The sequence below is a fragment of the Leptosomus discolor genome, chromosome 2 (assembly GCF_034619465.1).
Source record: "Leptosomus discolor isolate bLepDis1 chromosome 2, bLepDis1.hap2, whole genome shotgun sequence".
NCBI classification, from domain to species: domain Eukaryota; kingdom Metazoa; phylum Chordata; class Aves; order Leptosomiformes; family Leptosomidae; genus Leptosomus; species Leptosomus discolor.
This window is the reverse complement of record NC_141392.1, coordinates 126,429,110-126,446,720: the sequence shown is the minus strand read 5'-3', so window position 1 is coordinate 126,446,720 and position 17,611 is coordinate 126,429,110. Positions and strand designations below refer to the sequence as shown.

Genomic DNA, 17,611 nt, shown 5'->3' with positions numbered 1-17,611 from the left:
CGCAGGTCTCGGGGCCGCTTTGGGATCCTACAGGGATCCGGCTCTGCCCCGGGGGCTTTGCTAAGCGCCTTCGCCCTTAATCCTCCCTGAGAGCACCAGCCCTGGGCAGAGGCAACATCTCAAAGGGTCGAGCAAAGCTATTCGTGTTCCTTGGTGCTGCTGCTCTCTTGCAGCCTCCCAAAGCCCCCTTCCGCCCTCTCTTCTCTCCTGCCAAGTCAACGTGTGATTTAAAGAGAGATGAAGTCGCAGAAAGGAGGAAAATGGGACGCGGCTGAGCATCGCTGGGGCTGGAGAAGGGGCTGGGTGCAGCTCTCTTCCCAACGGGAGCCCGAAACGCAGCGTGAGCTCTGGGTTGTAGGAATGAAGTCCCTGCTGGGCTCCTAAACCCTGCCGAAAGCCAGCTCCCCTCCTAAGAAGCTGTAATCCCTCTTAGGGGCACGGGCAATAATCGGGGATTTGGCTCCGGGTGTGCAAGTGCGTGTGTGTGTGTGTGTGTGTGTGTGTACAGCATGTGCGTGTGTGTAACCAGATGAAAAAGAAAAGGAAGGCGGTGTGAATGAGGGAAGAAAATGCTGAACTGGGCAATTTGGGGTTCCTGACCCCACCTCTCCTATTGCCCTGGGCTCTGCCCTGGCCTAACCCCCAGGGCCGGCTGCGCAGCCGTGCCAAGCAGGAGGGGATGATCCAGTCACAGTCCCGGAGGGAAGGCAAGATTTATCCCACTCACTTTTAGCCATCAGGCAGCTCCTCCCAGCCCATGGTCTGGGCTGGCTCTGCTGTCACCAGAGAAGGAGTCACATCCTTCCATGTCCTCGGATGGGTGGCAGGAGCTGGTCTGGGCAGGAGGGGTGTCCCTCTCCTGGGGACAGGACAACCCCTCGAGAGGGGTAGGTCTGTACCCTCACCCTGGCCAGAGGTTTGCAGGCCAATTTGCAAAACCAGGAGCTGAAATGAGCTTAATTCCGTCTAAAAGCAAGGTGCAATAGTTACTTCCTGCTTTTTTTTTAGCTGTCATGGAGCGAGAGGTGCACCTTGGGGAGGGTTTCCCATGCAATATGCTGTCTCGCCCCCAACAACCGCTTGCACTCCCAGCCGGAGAGGCAGCTGCCCTCTTCTTGCCCTTCCCGGCTGCTCTGAGAGGTTTCAAAGCAGTTCACCACGGAGAGAGCTGAGCCTTCACTGAGAAAACGGACTTACTCCCACGCAAGCCATAATTCCCTGCCGGGGGTTACGGCCTCAAAGACCCGTGACCATCTCCCCGCTCCTACAGCACCCTCACTCCATGACACCTGTGTCTTTCCTGGACTGAGGATGCCCAGGGGTATTTTTGGTGCCCAGCATTTCCAAGAAAAGAAGTCAACTGTATTTCCCTCAAAAATTCTTAACGAGGGGGATATCAGCTGCAATGGATGGGGGTCAGGAGCACTCATGTCTGCTTTGCAGCTCTGGGCTGGCAGGAATGCTGAAGGCAGGCGTGGAGGGGGTTGTGAGCCCTGGTGATGACCTGGTGATGCTTGGTGGTGCCTGGTGATGCTTGGTGATGCTTGGTGATGTCCTGGTGACACCTGGTGATGCACAGTGACACTTGGTGACACCTGGTGATGCTTGGTGATGCTTGGTGATGTCCTGGTGACACCTGGTGATGCACAGTGACACTTGGTGACGCCTGGTGATGCTTAGTGATGGCTGGTGATGCCCTGGTGATGCCTGGTGATGCCCTGGTGATACCCTGGGGATGCCTGGGGATGCGTGGTGATGCGCAGTGATGCTTGGTGTTGCCCTGGGGATGCCTGGTGATTCCCTGGTGACGCTTGGTGACGCCTGGTGATGCCCGGTGACGCCTGATCTGACACATGTGAGAACACCAGGTGCATTAGAGAAAGATCGCGGTGGTATTTGTCCATTCCGTGCTGTCCAAGGAGATGGGCATTGTGGGGCAAAACCAGGACAAACAAAACCTGTGATGTGTTGGGCTCATTTGCCAGAAGATCAGCGACCGTTTCTGCGGCCAAAAGCCTCCTCTGAGCCAGCTTGGTCCTTGCTCGGGAATGCCATCGCCTTGATCCCTTGGAGGGCTCCAGGGGAAAAACGAGCATAGCAGGAATAAAGTCTCAGCCCTTCAGAGGGGCTCGAGTCAGTTCAGTTGTGACAGCCAAGCCAAGCCCGACTCCAGCTTCCCAAAGGCATGGAAAATCAAGCGGCAGACTCCTGTTGTAATTTCTAAAGGGATCAGGAAGGAGCTGCAGGTCAGGGATCAGGACGGAGCTGCAGGTCAGGGCTTCCCTGAAAGGATTTGGCCAGTTGGGATGAACTCGCTGGCTGGAAAAACCAAGGTGAGAAAGACAAGGGAATTCAGGAGGTGCCGGAACAGGTTGACATTTTCCATCCTACCAATATTTGAAGAAATTCAGGGCATAAACGTGCCAGGAGGTGCTCAGAGACTGATGGGCAAACCAACACCTTCCCTAAGGAGGAAAGTCCACGGCCCAAGCTGCAAATCCCAAATGACAGGCTGGTTTTCGAAGGAGACTTTGAGCGAGCAAGTGCTCTTGTTCCCTCACCTGCTCTTCCAGGCTGCCCCGCCGCAGCATCTTTTGGGGTCGTGCACATCACTCCCCAGGCACAGAGAGCCTTTCTCCCCCCTGTCTCTGGCTCTGCTCACCAGCTACATCTGCACCAAGACCAGATGCTGCCTGGGAGGAGCATCCTCAGGCCAACACCGTGGTCATCCAAATCCCCTGTGCTTCAGCCAAGCTCCCCGAGGCTCCAGATCCCCATCACGCTCTGCTTGGTGCAAAACCAGCGCCACGCACCCTGTCCTCATGCAAGATGTGCAGCTGGTACCCACCAGAGCATCATTTCTACAGGAGATCAGGGTCAGGAAGGGTGATCAGGAGCTGATGAGCAAGGCAAGCGTCCTCTCAAGTGCTTGTGCCGTTGGAAATGTTGCTCTTTGAACTAAAAGTGAGGTGTTTCTTGCCAGAGCCGGGAGATGGGCTGTGCAGCTCCCAGCCAAGGGATGCTGCAGGTGCTGCAAGTTGACTGGCTTGAAGGGGGCACTGGAAACGATGGTGCAAAAATCCACGAAGGGCTCTGAAACACCGTGACCCACAGATCGCTCTGGGCACGCGCTGCTTATCAGCCTCTCCTCCCAACGAGCACAAGTTGCTGCAGTGAAGATGTGTCCTTCCCCGTGAACCCAGAAGAGCAGCAGGAACAAGCCCGTTTCAGAATGAAAAGGCTCTCGCTCTCGCAGGAGCTTGCTCGGGTAAAGGGTTTGCTGCAGCCTGCAAGGATCCTGCAATTCTAGTCGGTGCCTGATCTATCCAGCGTGGTGATGTGACTCAAGCTCTTCGCAAACATGAGGAAGAAAAGATAATGCCAGAAAAAGAAACCACGGGTGAAAAATATCAGAAGTCATCCCAGAAAACACCTACAAGCAGAAACATCAGAAGTCATCCCAGAAAAGAACCTACAAGCAAAAATATCAGAGTGACACTGTTCAGATCCTCAAACGCCTTTAGCTGTCTGTTCCTAGGCCCAATTTGGGTTCAAATCAGAGAGAATCAGGCACAATTATAGATTTTAGCATATAAATAGTGCTGAGGAAAAGGCATTGGCATCAGTAGGCTCAGGCAGAGCAGCAGCAAGCACCATTAGTTCACGCGCTGTGTAGCCATTTATTTCTTCCATTTTATGTCTGTTCCTGCTCTTATTGAAGCCACTAAGAAAATCAGTTGACCCCAGTAGAAAGCAAAAGGATGCCCCTCTCTGCAATTCATGTGTGCCACGTCCTAGCTAAAAAAATATAATGTTTTTTTATTACTGGAGGCTGCCCTGGGCAGCTCTTGGTGTGGAGCTCAGCACCTTCACGTGAACTTAAACCCGGCACCAGGTACCTGCTGGGCCAAAGTCAAGGTTTGAGGCTGGGCCAGCCACTAACACATGACAGAGGCTCTCTGTTAACCCCTTTCCCCTCCCAGAAGGGAAAAGGAGAGAGAACAAGGGAGAGAGAGACTTGACAGTTTGGAAAAGAAAACTAAAACAGCTTTAATGGAACAGTAACAATCAAAGAAAAGATAAGAATAAGGAAATAATGAAATCTTTACAATATGTACAAATAGATACAAACCCAACACCAAACCCAACTGCCCCCACCCCGATGACGACACGTCCCCACCAGGCTGCAGGGCTGGCACTGGGGCAGTCCCAGGCTGGACTGGGCAGCAGACAGGGACGGGAGGCAGGAGCTGGGCTCAGGCCCTGGATTCAGGGACGCACGGGGCGGGATGGACGACAGAAGGACAGACAGAGCCCTCCTCAGGTGTCGCCACCGAAGAAGAGAGCTTGACCCTGGTGCCCCCTCAGCTTTGCACTGACCGTGCCGTCCGTGGGGTGGAACACTCGGTGGGTCAGGTTTGGGTCCCCTGGCCGGTTCGCTCCTCCCTGCAGGGGCGGCCTTTTTCGGGCTGGGGACCCTTTTCCCTCCCGCAGCCCAACACGGGCACAAGACTCAGCAGTGACCTTGGTCGCTGTAAGAACCAGTCCCAGGCAGGGCCTCTCTGCAGCCCATCCCTTGGGGCTGGCTGTGACCCCCAGGGGTTGGCACTGCTGGGAGCAGCCGCTGCCTGGGGAAACGTGCTGCTGGCTCAGACAGGGCCGATAGTTGGAGGAGACTGGGCTGAAAAGTTAAAGCACTAAAGCAGAATTCGTTCTGATTTAGCCCAAACCAGGACAGCCAAGCAAACAGTGGTGGGATTCCCAGGCTCGAGCTTCAGAATTGCTCTTGCTCCTACGGCGAAGCGACCACAGAGCGAGCGCCAGCGTTTCCCTCCAAGGGCAAGGCGCGTGGCTTGTGTTTCACCGCCTGCCACAGACTCGAGGCAGGCACGGGTGGGCTCGGAAGGGTCCCCTTTGTCGAAGCCAGCTGGAAACTACAGCTCCAGGTGTGCCCAGATGTGATCACCTCCATTTACTCACCCAAAAAGGCCCTGATCCTATGGGTGACGTGTCAGTCACTGGCTCCAAGGCTCCGATTGACCATCAATAAGTGTCTTTTGCTTGAAAATCTTCAAGTGATGGAGGAAGAGAGTTTTACGGTGGTGATCCAACTACCTCTTCATCTGGATGTCTCCTGGGTCCCTGCTCTTTACACCCTACACAACCCCTTAATGCAACTGCCCTGGGGAATCCATCCTCATCCTGTCTCACCAAAGAGAAGATGAAGATGGTCCGGATGGAGCAGGGTCCTCAGCACCACTCCCCACCCCACCAGCTACACCCAGGCGGGAGCAGGGATGGGTGCTGAGCCCAGGAGACCTGCTCAAACAGAAGATGGGTCAACTGTCTGCAAAGCACTGAAATCTGCCCTGAGGTAACAGGGAAGGGGACTGTGGTGGCACCCAACGGCACCCGGAGGGACCTGCGGGTCTTAGGACAGACCTACGTGGGCGTCACAAGGGTTTTTTCGCAAGCCCCAGCGCTCCTCCCGCCTCCACGACGCCGGTGTTTACAGCCTGGTGGGATGGCTGCCCCACGTCCCACCGGGATTTGAGCGTCAGCCGTGACATTCGCACCCGGCCCCGGAGCTCATTCGCACCCAGGTGCGACCTGTTCTCCCCATTGAAGCGGAAAGGCCAGAAACCACGCGGCGAACGAGCCCGTTCACCCACGGATGCTTCACCCCCCGCGTCCAGCCCTGCCGGGAAAAGGGCTGCACGCCCTCAGCGCGCGGCTCTGAGGAGGACAAGGTTGCGATGAAGCCACCAGACGTCATTCAAGGCAGCCCTCAAGCGAGGCCTCCAGGGCTGGGTGGTTTGCTGGAGCAGAGCCCTTGCTGCTGGCCACGCTCAGCGCGGGGGGTTGGAAGATGCTGCTCTTGCAAGCACGTGTGCGACGTAATTCCATGGTCCTGGGCGGTCTCCAGCTCTCCCCTGAGAAGAAAGAAGAGGTTCCTCCTAATGGGATGTTCTCCCTGCTTGGAGGGTCGTTTTCTTGTCATCTTGGCTCCCCACCCCTCCTGTTTATCTGCCCGGGAGGTGGCTGCATCCACCAATCGTTTCCACACTGGGCTCTCTTTGGGAAAAAAGAAAAAGATGAATAAGGTGTGTAATAAAATATAAGGAGTATCCTGCTGTTACACCGGGAGCAGCCCCGCGCTGGGAGGGGGACCCGGGCCCTCCAGCACCCCAACGGCGGAGGTAGCATCCTCCTGCCGGGGCACCAACGTCCCCGGGAGATGCTGTGCTCTCCTCCCCGGGAGCAGGGAGGCTGAGCTCGGGTTGTGGTCGTCTCCAGGAGGGAGGTCTGAAAGCCCCGGCTGCGAGGCTGGCGAGCGCGGAGGCATTCGGCTGCCGAAGCCGCGGCAGAGGGTGCTTCATCTCAGCCCCCCACCTCCAATGAGGTTTCCTAAACAGATTTCACATCTTCCTTATGAGCATAAACCACTCAGATGGGCCTAATGAAGATGAAAGAGCCTTTAAAGTGGGAATCATAGCTCCGGTTTGGGCCATAAAGTATCTCAGAATAGCTCTCTGTCATGGAAAAATATTGCAGAGGGAGAGGGGGGGGGATCTCTCAGGGAGGATGGAGGCAGCTGATGCAGTTGTGGGCGCTGCGGCGAGAGGCGGAGGGATTCGGGGGTGGATTTGGGGTGGATGGGGGTCTGGAGAAGGTGTGAACCAAACCGAAAGGCTACAGAGGCTATTCCTCGAACTGCTGGTGCTTCACCTCTTTGGTAACCGGCTATGGAGGGTTTCATCCAGTCCTGGGGTGAATCTGTTACACCCCGATATCCTTTGGCAAGGAGGTGCGCACATCTGCAGCTCACCGAAGGACACCCCACCTCCTTTTTGTTTATTCTCAGCCTCTCCTCTGCCTGTTGGAAAGAGGGGAGGATCTCCAGAGGAGTCTTTTCCAGGGTGGAGCATCTCCACCCCGAGGCAGACGTCTGGATGAGGCGGCTTGACCACACTCTGGGACCCTCCGGCCCCAGTGTCCCGCTTACGGGCTGCTCTCCCTGGGAGGTTGCCTCTGGGGTGGTTCCTTTCCCTACAGAAGACCGCGCTGAGTAAAATAGGAGCAAATCCTTTGCCCATCCAAGGTGAGCCCACGTGTGGCTTCACCGTGCCCTGCAGTTTGTCTTCTCACAAGCATGCAAATCGACAACTGCACACGGGCTGGTGGGATGGATGCTCACAGCCCATGTTGAGCTCTTTGTTGGACCCGGACCCGACAGACAACACTGTGAAGTGCTCTGGAAAGATGGTCCAACCTTCAAGGGCCACCTTGGCTTTACATCCTAGGGATGGAAAATCCCCATGCAGATGTGTTTCTCCACCTGGGTAAGGCCAGAGCTGGAAAAAAAAGGACCTAAAAATCCTCTCTTGATCCTGATGCCCCACTGAGGACTGGTGCCATCACCCTGGGATGCTTGTGGAGAGCAGCCAGCAGAGGTGGTGAGCAGGGTCAGAGGCAAATCTGCCTCAAGGACACGAGACATGGGGTGCAAAAAGCCGCCCAAACTCTTGTAAACCAGCTCTGAACACCGTCCTGCTGCTGTTAAACCTCCTGCATGGGGCCTGGCGGGGTTTTGGGATGTGGGTTTACTCCAAACCACCCCTGGTAAGAGCCAGGAGTTAGCAAAGCCACAGCCACCTGCAGGGACGGTTTGCATGTTGCCACCTTCTTTTGGGTGGAAAAAGGGAGTTGAGCCCTCTAGGCTGTCCAGGCGGGCTGGCAACCTGGCACCACATGAGTTTCCCCGTCACTCCAACCCCCTTGGATCCCCCCAGCCCCCTTCCAGGCTTGCCCCAAGGTGCTATCCTGCACTGAACACCTTATAGAAGATGGAGCATCCCTCTTGCTCGCCGTTGGCCAAGGAGCATGAAGGAACCTCCTGGAAGCCACCACTGCTCTTACATAGAGAGTAGCCAAGGCCAACCCTACAGAAAACACGAACTCCACTGGGCTTTGGGCAGAAGTGCAGCAGGGAAAGCGTCCACAGCCCAAAGCTGGTCCAGCTCGAGTGGAGCGGAGAGGCTGGGGTTTGATGGGTGCGGAAAGGGAGCTGTGAGCCTGGCCAACCCACCTAAACCTGTCCATGCTCTGGAAAAGCCACCCACCCCCCAGGCTGGAAACCTCTCTCCCGCTGCTTTTGCACCCAAAGTCGGTGGCCACCGGGCTCCCTGGCACACCAGGCAGAGATACCCGCTGCCTGCGCCCTCCCTGCTCGGGCTGCTGCTGTCCCGAGAGGTTTGCTTTTAACCAAATCCCCTTTTCTCCTGCAGAAAGGCACCCCCAAACCCTCGGCACCCATCGGAGCGCGAAGCCCTCCCACGCCTGAGCCCGAGCGGTGACGGATGCTCCCGTCCGCCACGCCGGTAATAAACAACCAAACCCAGCGCCGTCGGTGCCGGCTGGTACCTGGTGAAGGACTTTTCCATCCAACCCCCCCCTCTCCTCCCTCCCCGCCTCATCCCAGCTCCAAAGCTGCCAACGCAATTAGCAGCCTCGTCCGGAAAACTTTGCCAGCTGCGGTTCGCTGGGAGATGTTAATCCCTCCGTCCGCCACGGGGCCGGATCCGGCGAACGCCCGTCGCTTGCTCATCTTTTGTTTGGTACCTGGAATGGTCTCTCTCGCCCCCCCACCCCCCTCCCCTGCTCCCCCCTCCCTTTTCCCTCCGGCAGATGCGATCGTCGTGGGGGGCTATAAAAAGCCACGGGGACCAGCGGCCGAGGGGCAGACGCTCTGCGGGAGCGCGCGGGAGAGGGGGACGGAAGGCGTCGCGGTGGCAGCGGTCGGGTTCCCACCCTGGCCACAGGTAAGCCCCGAAAACCAGTGACCCCACCCTCGGTGGGGCTCCCTGGTGTGTTTTGGGGTGCGCGGAAGGGAGAGAAATGTTGCAAAAAAAAAAAAGAGGGGCTTGATGGATGGTGGGGACCGGTCACCGCTGGTGGCGGTGGGGGGGGTGACACGCTGTGACGGATGGCTGCCGGGCAGGGGTTTCCTAGCGAAGGATGGGCAATAAATCACACCCTTCCCTCCCTTCCTCCGCTTATTGTCGGGTTTATTTGCACTATCAGGTGCTCAAGTGCCACAGAGGTGCTACTCGCTGCCGCCCCGGACCCCCGGTGCTGCTGCGCTGGGGGATGCCGGGCAGCGACACCCACAAATTCAGGCAGAAGACAGAAGGACAACCTTTATGGTTAAATTGCGTCTGTCTCACTGTTTCACCCCCCCTTTTGGAACTGCTGTTCGCTCTCATAACCATCGGGATCTTTTTTTTCATCTGCCAAAGAAAGTCCCCCTCCACCCAGGCTCAACCTGGCGGCTCTGGCACCCGAGGGAAGGGTCAGCGTGCCCCTCCAGCTGCACATTTTGGGCCAAAATGAGATTTTATTTTCTTCTCTTTTCTTTCCATGTGGGATAGGGGTTTTCCTCCCGCAGAGCTCCCGCAGCACGGGGGAAGGCGAGACACGTGAGTCCACACCAAGTTAAACACAGCTGCCTGGGAAGGAGTTGGGGTTTGCAGAAGGAAAACAAACCGGGCATCCTCGGGGGACCCTGGAACCAGGTCCCGTGGGTGTCCGGGAACCAACCCCAACCTCATCCTTGATGGCACAGCAGCAACGGCCGCTTCAGCCCCCCCGCCCCCAGTTTCAGCTGGATCCTGGGTTAATTTTGGCACACCGCATCCCAAACACCACCAGCGCTTGCCATAACCCTTCCCCAAAGCCAAGCAACCGACTTCACTATTATTTAATGTAAAATATTCACGTCTTACTCCTCTAATCCTAATTTAATGCTATTGACAGTCGTGTCTCCCACCACGCCGGAGTTTTGCAGCCTCTCGAGGGGCATCGCAGGGCAGGTTAGGAGGGAGCACGGATTTTTTTGAGAGGAATCAGCTTGCAAGCCGCAAGCGGTCGGCAAAGGATGAAACCCGGAGACAGCTCCCTAGCGCTTTCCCCTCACAGCATCACTCATCTTTATGGGGTTCCTCGGAGGCGGCAGCAAGCCCCGCCGCCAGCGATTGTCACCTGCGGTAGCGGTGACAAAAGACCCGAGCTCCAGCGAGCCACCTCTCGGTTCGGAAGGCGAAAGGAAGAGGCAGGGAGCTGGCAGGGCGGGGGGAAACGTTGCCCAATTTATTTTCGGAGCGGCTGAGCAGGAGTGGGTGCAAGCAGGGAGGTGGCTTCGGGTGTTGCCTTCCCTTTTCTGTGCCTCAGTTTCTCCTCCGGCAAAAATCACCCTCATGCTCCTGGGGGGTGTAGGGAGGAGCATCCCTTTGCAGCGAGCTTGATCCTGCTCCCACAACCCCAACAGTTTAGAAAAGGGAAAGGCGGACACAGCGAAGAAAGCATTCAAGAATCTCCTGAAGGGAAAAAAAAAGAGGGTTTTTTTTTTTTCCTTTTTTTCTTGTTTTTTTCCCCACAGATCCTGCCCGGTTTCTGGGCCTGCAGCCCTCGTGTGAGCCCGGCCTCGCTCCCCCGGCCAGGATGCCGAGCGTGCCGTGGAGCAGCCTGCCCGTGGTGCTGGGGCTGCTGCTCTGGCACCTCGCCGGCGCCAGCGGCCCGTGCTGGGAGAGTGGCAAATGCCAGGACCTCACCAGCGAGGCCGGCGTTTTGGTAAGCCTGGGGAGTGCTCTCCAGTGCCTTTGGTTTCTGACCTTCCTCCCCATCCAAGGCACGGTGGGCTGGGGGGAGGAGGTGATGGGGACACCGACACCGTGGGGTGACCCGCCTCAATGCAGGGGGGGGGGGGATGCTTCGGCCCCAAGGACCCGCAGGTTTCGGTGGGCTCGTGCCTCCTGGCTTCACGCTGCGGGGGGGGGATGATGCTAAAATACTTTTGTTGAGCTTGCAGCCTCCTTCCCTGAAGCGGCGCTTTGGGTACCGGCGCCTTCACCCCGCGCCCAAGGGTGCTTGCAGAAGGTGGTGGCCACCCGGCTGTGTGCTCGCCCTTCCCCAACATCTCCCCCCCCCGCCCCCCTGCTTTCCCCCCCCCCGTGCAGGCGTGTGCCGCAGCGTGCCGAGCCGACCTGTCGGCCGAGGCGCCCGTCTACCCGGGGAACGGGCACCTCCAGCCCCTCTCCGAGAGCATCCGCAAGTACGTCATGAGCCACTTTCGCTGGAACAAGTTTGGCCGGAGGAACAGCAGCAGCGGCGGCGGCGGCGGCGGGGGGCACAAGCGGGAGGAGGCGTCGGCGGCGTCAGCGTGGGGCAACCCACCTCTGGCATCGCCGTCCCGCCGCGAGGAAGAGGAGGGAACCGGGCTGGAGCGGGAGGAAGGCAAACGCTCCTACTCCATGGAGCACTTCCGCTGGGGGAAGCCGGTGGGACGCAAGAGGAGACCCGTCAAGGTTTACCCCAACGGGGTGGAGGAGGAGTCGGCCGAGAGTTACCCGCTGGAGTTCAGGCGGGAGCTGGCGCTCGGTGACGCCGCGGCGCTGCCCGAGGAGGGAGAGGAGGAGGAGGAAGAGGAGGAAGGCCAGGAGGAGGAGAAGAAGGCCGGCGGCTCCTACCGCATGCGCCACTTCCGCTGGCAAGCGCCTCTGAAGGACAAGCGCTACGGGGGCTTCATGACCTCGGAGCACGGCCAGACCCCCCTAGTGACTCTCTTCAAAAACGCCATCATCAAAAGCCCCTACAAGAAGGGGCAGTGATGGGGGAGAGCCCGAGGGGCGTCCCGCCCCCGCCGCCACCCCCCTACCCCGTAGCTTTAGTCTCCCGCTGGCATGCGTTTCACTTAGACATCACTCCTTCCATCATTCTTCACTAGCGCTCCGGAGGGGTCCGCTCCCGGGTTTCCCTGGGTGGGAGCAGGTTGGGGTTAAAGGCGTCAACCGCTTCGCCGCACCCGCTGGACACGCGCGGGGAGCGGGGCTGGTGCCCAGGTTGGAGCACGCCGGGTGATTTTCGTATTTTCACCGAGCTGTACAATACTGTAAATGATAGATTAAAAGAATTCTAGAAAAAAAAACCAAAACCAAAACAAACCACCAACCAACCAACCAAAAAACCCCACACATTTCTTTTTTGCAAACTCACCAGGTGTCGGCAACAGCTCCGGGGGTGGCTGGGGTTTGTCAAGGGGCAGAAAAAATAATTGCAAAGGAAAATCCTGCCGCTGCAGGGTAAGGAGACACGGCTGGGGGAGTGCTGGGGAGCGGGCTGAGGGCTGGGGGGGAGAAGTCCCAGTCCCCCAGGGGTTGGTACTGGGACCAGTACTATTCAATATATTGATCAAAGACCTGGGTGAGGGACCAGAGTGCCCTGTCAGCCAGTTTGCTGCTGACACACAACTGGGAGGAGTGGCTGACCCCCCCGGGGGGCTGTGCTGCTGTTCAGTGAGAGCTGGGCAGGCTGGAGAGCTGGAGGGGAGACATTGGATGAATGACAGCGAGGGCGAGTGTGGAGTCTTGTGTCTGGGAAAGGCCAAGCCCATGTCCCAGCACAGACTGGGGACTGAGCTGTTGGAGAGCAGCGTAGGGGAAAGGGACCTGGGGGTCCTGGGGGGCAGCAGGGTGCCCATGAGCCAGCAACGGGCCCTCGTGGCCAAGAAGGCCAGCGGCATCCTGGGGGGTATGAGAAGGGGGTGGTCAGTAGGTCCAGAGAGGTTCTCCTCCCCCTCTGCTCTGCCCTGGTGAGACCCCATCGGGAATAGTGTGTTCAGGTCTGGGCCCCTCGGGTCCAGAAGGACGGGGAACTGCTGGGAAGGGTCCAGTGCAGAGCCCCAGAGGGGATGGAGGGGGTGGAACATCTCCCTCGGGATGAAAGGCTGAGGGAGCTGGGTCTGTTCCGCTTGGGGCAGAGGAGGCTGAGGGGTGACCTCATCAGTGGGGATAAATACGTGACGGGCGGGTGTCAGGCGGGTGGAGCCGGGCTCTTCTCGGTGATGGCCAGTGACAGGACAGGGGGCAACGGGTGCCAGCTGGAGCACAGGAGGTTCCACATGAACATGAGGAAAAACAGTTTCCCTGGGAGGGTGGCAGAGCCCTGGCACAGGCTGCCCAGAGAGGTGGTGGGGTCTCCTTCTCTGGAGACATCCAAACCCCGCCTGGACGCGTTCCTGGGTGACCTGCTCTGGGTGGTCCTGCTCTGGCAGGGGGTTGGACTGGATGATCTCCAGAGGTCCCTTCCCACCCCTCACATTCTGGGATTCTGTGAAAGGGCAATTTTGCACCCCCAGCTCCGGAGCTTCGCAGGAGCCGGCGGTGGGGCTCCAGCAAGGCTGGGCTCACTGCAGCCAGCCTGGAGAGGGCACTGGGGGCTGGCTCATGGTCAGCCTGCTGCATTTTGGTAGGGGCCAGCTCCTGACCATCCAGGCAGAGTGCGTTTCTGTCCCAGTGAGGAGCCGCACTTCGATGTGACGCGCGATGACAGGGTCTGCTGGCAGCCGGGGGGAACACAGCATCCTCTGGGTGCTGCCCCAAGGAGCGATGAGACCAAGACGGGCTCCCCCAGCACCCACCTCCCAGTGAAAACCACTAATTCCCCATCAAATGATAATGCTGAAGAGCCTGGGTACCCGTTTATTTAGTACAACAGGGTGGAAATATTGCTAAAGGCAGACAGGGCTCATATTAGTGCTTTTCCCCCCACTCTTTAGCTAAGAGACGTCCTGGATCAGGATCGTTAACATCAGGAGGAGCAGAGGGGCTGCTGGTGCAGCACCACCTACATTTTGGCCCCTCACATGGCTGTTTGGGTGGTTTATGTCCCGTTTTGGCCTTGGCAAGTGGGTTTGTGCCTGTTCCTGCACACGGTGAAGAGAAGCCCAGGACCTTTCCCCACGTCTGGGGAGGAAAAACCAGAGGAAAGACTGAATTATAAAGAGTGATGAAGGTGAAACTGGGTTTGGGTCGGATTGTGGGCACAGAGCTGGGGGAAGGACGCTTGTCCACAGCCGAGGCCACCCTCCTCCTCACCCCACGCCTTCCCTTCTCCAGCCCAGCACCAACCACCACCCCTTTTTCCTCTCCCAGGGCAGAGCGACGGCGCCCCGGCTGCCACACAGACGCCAAGACAGCAGAGCCCCGAAGGTGGCAACATCAACATTTATTTGAAAAGGGCGTTAAGACGGTGCCTCTGAAAATCCCAACGGCTTCTTGGCCCTTTGAACAACCTGCTTCTCCCCCCGCCCCACCTTCCCCACCCTCGGCTACACACGGAAACGCCACAGTGCTCCGAAATACAGAGATGGAAACGCAGACATGCACCTAAACTGCCGACTTTATAGAAATATACTTTGTCATTTATACGTACACAAGTATCTAAACTAAACGTGATGTACAAACAGGTCACTTACACCCTGGGCGGGTCGGGGGACGGGGACATTCACAGGTGGAGTTTGGGTCCCAAAATGCAGAGGGGGCCGCAGTGAGACATGCTGGGGGATGCAGCCAGCTGGGAGGTGACGCGGCGACCGGGGGCTGCTCCGTAGGGATAACCCACGGTCCAACTCTCCGGAGCAGAGGCCAGGGGTATTTTCTGTCCCCAAGGGATGACGGGCACCCCAAGATGTGCCCCGTGGTGTCCCCATGGCTCCCCTCTTTCAGCCGACGCAAACTTGGGTTCATCTCCCCACTTTCTTTGTGGTTTTGAAGAGTTTTGGAGGTGTTTCTTCCCCATGGACGCACAATTTGGGGGTTAATCGCTTTTCCTACTGCATTTTGTTAAACATTTCAGTGTTTCTCAGTCGAACAGCCATGGGAGCAACCCCTTCTTCCCCAAGCAGCCCGGCTGCCAACCCCAAAACCTGCCCCGGCCAAAACTCGGGCTCCAGCAGCACCAGACATAACCTGGGGAACAAAAAGGGCTTGGGGACAGGGGGATGGAGACACACGGGGGTCCTGAGGACAGGCAGCAGCAAGGGGAGAGCCTCGGGCACAGGCAGAGCAACTCTAGGAGCCGGGCAGCGCCGTGATGCAGCCCAGGGACCGAAATAAACCCTCGTTTTTCCTGTCCTCTTAAGCTAGACCATTTCCTAAGCCCGGATTACAGCACCACCACAGAAACCAGCGGTGATCTCAGGGCAATCACCAACTGTATCCGCCACTGAGGGGGGAGGAAAAAAAAACCAGGGCCAGTAACGTGTGATTACAGCTTAAAATAACGGCCCGAAGATCTGGAGGGAGAGGTGGCAGAGAAACGGGTCGTGGCTGAAGGAACCCGGCGGCTCCCACGTCTCCATCTGCGTCTCTTCGTGCGGCAAAGGCAGAAGCAGCGTGTCTGGCCGGAGGGGAAGGGGCTGCCCGGGATTGCAGGACAGACCCCCAGGAATCCCCCCCCTAGATGGTGGGTGCAGGCAGTGCCCATCCGCCCGGGAAGCGGGCCCAAGCTTGGGAACAGCCTCAGCCCACCGACACCTGGAAGGCGTTTGGGAGCAAGAGAGACCCTGGGAACGACTGAATAACCCTTGTGAAGGTCTGAAGACCCCCTTGAACAATGGAATACCTCTTGTGAAGGTCTGAAGACCCCCTGGAATGACGGAACAACCCTTGTGAAGGTCTGAAGACCCCCATGAATGACTGAATAACCCTTATGAAGGTCTGAAGACCCCCTTGAACGACTGAATACCCCCTGTGAAGGTCTGAATACCCCCGTGAACAACTGAATATCCCCTGTGAAGCTCTCAACACCCCCTGTGAACCTCTCAGTCCTTCCCACAAATGACTGAATACCCACAAGTGACTTTTCCTCCCCATCCCTGCCTTATTCGCCTTGTCGTTTTGGTTTGGTAGGAGCCAGCATTTTCTCCCACGTGTGTCTAAAGCAAAACTCTCCCCTCGTCTCTCCCCTTCCCACCCACCCCCACATCCAGTTTTATGCTGTTGCCCAAGAGGCGGCGCCACCGCCGGCCTGCCAGAGGCAGGGTCTGCAGGGTGGGCCCTGTAAAACACCGCTTATCGCAGCTATTTCCAGCAGTGCCGGGGTTTCGTTGTGGCTACGGCTCAGCTGATTTGAGATTGGGCTTTGTCAAAGTGATTCTGCTAAAAAAAAAAAATAATAAATTAAAATAAAAAAATAGTCCTTTCTTCGAGACAGGAACCCCCCAACTGTGACAACCCAACCCAAAAACGTGAAAACGGTGGGTTAATGCGTTAATACTCCCCAGCGCGGCGGTTGCTCGTGCCTCACGCCGCCAGGTGCCCCACTGCATGCCCAGGCGCTCGGTCGCACCAGCCCCCTGCGAGCAGCCTGGGTGAGAGGCACTGCTTTTGTGGGTTTCCTCCTCCCACCTCTGCCCCCCCTGCAAAAAAAAAAAAAAAAAAAAAAAAAAAGTGGGGTTTTCCCCAAAGAAATCCTGTTTTCAAGTGACCTGGAACCAGCCAGGCTGCTCTGCATCCCCACACGGGGATGGGACGATCGGCACCGGGCAATCCCTCCGTGAAGCACCCAGGGGAACTGGCCACGCGATGCGGGGGGTGATGGGAAGATGCAGGCTCCCAGGCCAGGAGCTGGACGTGGGGGACCGTACCCCCTCCAGCGACCTGCCTCAAGCTCCAGCTCGGGCAGGATTCGGTTTTGTGGCTGCCCCAGGCACCCCAGACCCGCCCCCCCTCCTGGTTTTTACAGTCTCCAGCTTCAGCTCTGCCCCTTGCCAGGGGCTCTCGACGTGGCCGACAGACGCCGCGGGGAGAGATTTCCCCAGGGAAGGGGTTTGCTTTAGGCTGGGAAGATGTCCGTGCCCAACGTGCTCTGCCCAGAGCCGGAGCATCTCCTCTCCCTTTCCTGAAAAACCCAAAAGCGGAGGAGGGAGGTCGCAGCCAACACCCACCTCTCCCCCCCGCGCCGCCAACCGCTGCGAAAACGCGGCTGCGGAGGCCGAGGGGGTCCCCAAAGAAAAGGGCGGGAGACGGGTCTTGCGGGGGCCAACAAATCTTGGGGCGGGCTCGGCAGTCCGCGTGGCCGCCCATCGGGCGCGAGGACGCGCTCCCCGCGGGGTCGGCAGGCTCTCCTCTCCCCCCCCCCCCCCCCAACTCCCCCCCCCGAGGTCCTTTGGTGCGAGCTGCGCCGCGGTGCCGGCCCCGGCACCTTCAGTACACGCACAGGTCCGGGAACTTCATCTCGTAGACTGGGATGGAGTGGTTTTGGGGCTGGCCGTAGGCTGCTGTGATCGTGCCGGAGGGGCTTGGCGGTGGCCTGAAACGCAAGAGATGGGAAGAGGTGGGTTACGGAGAGGTTTGGGGAGGAAGCGAAGCCTGGTGCAGAAACCGCGTGTTCCTGCACCACTGCAGGTCTCCCCAAGGCCACCGCAGCGGGGAGGAACCGAGCCAAACCACCCAGAAGCTGCTCCCAGCAACGTTTGTCCCCTCTTGCCATCGCCAAAGGCCCCAGCCCCAGCCCACGAGCCTCCTCGATGGAGGACACCAGATTTAAAATGTTAGATCTTTGCATGTTTTGAAACCTGTAAGCATAGAAACCTCACCAGGTGATTGCGGTTGAGAAACCAGGGAAATTTGAAACCTGTTATGCACCAGTGATGCTGTTGGAAAACCCCCTTACCCTTCTTGTTCTGGTTTGAATATCAAGGATAATATTAGGTAGATCAGTCTCAAATAGAATAAATGATTAAATATAAAATACAATCTGGATGGCTTATGCT

At 58.0% G+C, this 17,611-nt stretch overlaps 2 protein-coding genes across 6 annotated transcripts in view; one reads left to right on the top strand and one right to left on the bottom strand.

Annotated features, from left to right (window-relative positions):
- The first annotated feature begins 10,500 nt into the window (after positions 1 to 10,500).
- On the top strand, positions 10,501 to 11,666 carry POMC (proopiomelanocortin). Its single transcript, XM_086461715.1, has 2 exons — positions 10,501 to 10,629; positions 11,016 to 11,666. The coding sequence occupies exons 1-2, from the start codon at positions 10,501 to 10,503 to the stop codon at positions 11,664 to 11,666; spliced, it is 780 nt and encodes a 259-aa protein (XP_086317841.1).
- A 5,376-nt stretch (positions 11,667 to 17,042) lies between these two features.
- The window catches only part of EFR3B (EFR3 homolog B), a 32,805-nt gene continuing 32,236 nt past the window's right edge, over positions 17,043 to 17,611 (bottom strand). For all 5 annotated transcript variants that reach the window (XM_086461710.1, XM_086461712.1, XM_086461714.1 and 2 more), the window contains one exon: positions 17,043 to 17,148. In XM_086461710.1, coding sequence (XP_086317836.1) covers positions 17,043 to 17,148 — 106 coding nt within the window. The remainder of the gene's footprint in view (positions 17,149 to 17,611) is intronic.

What these genes read in the sequence shown, in the direction of transcription:
- POMC (XM_086461715.1), top strand. Translation starts at nt 10,501, where the DNA reads ATGCCGAGCGTGCCGTGGAGCAGCCTGCCCGTGGTGCTGGGGCTGCTG. An exon ending in CCAGCGAGGCCGGCGTTTTG is followed by an intron (nt 10,630 to 11,015) that starts GTAAGCCTGGGG and finishes CCCCCCGTGCAG; the next exon opens with GCGTGTGCCGCAGCGTGCCG.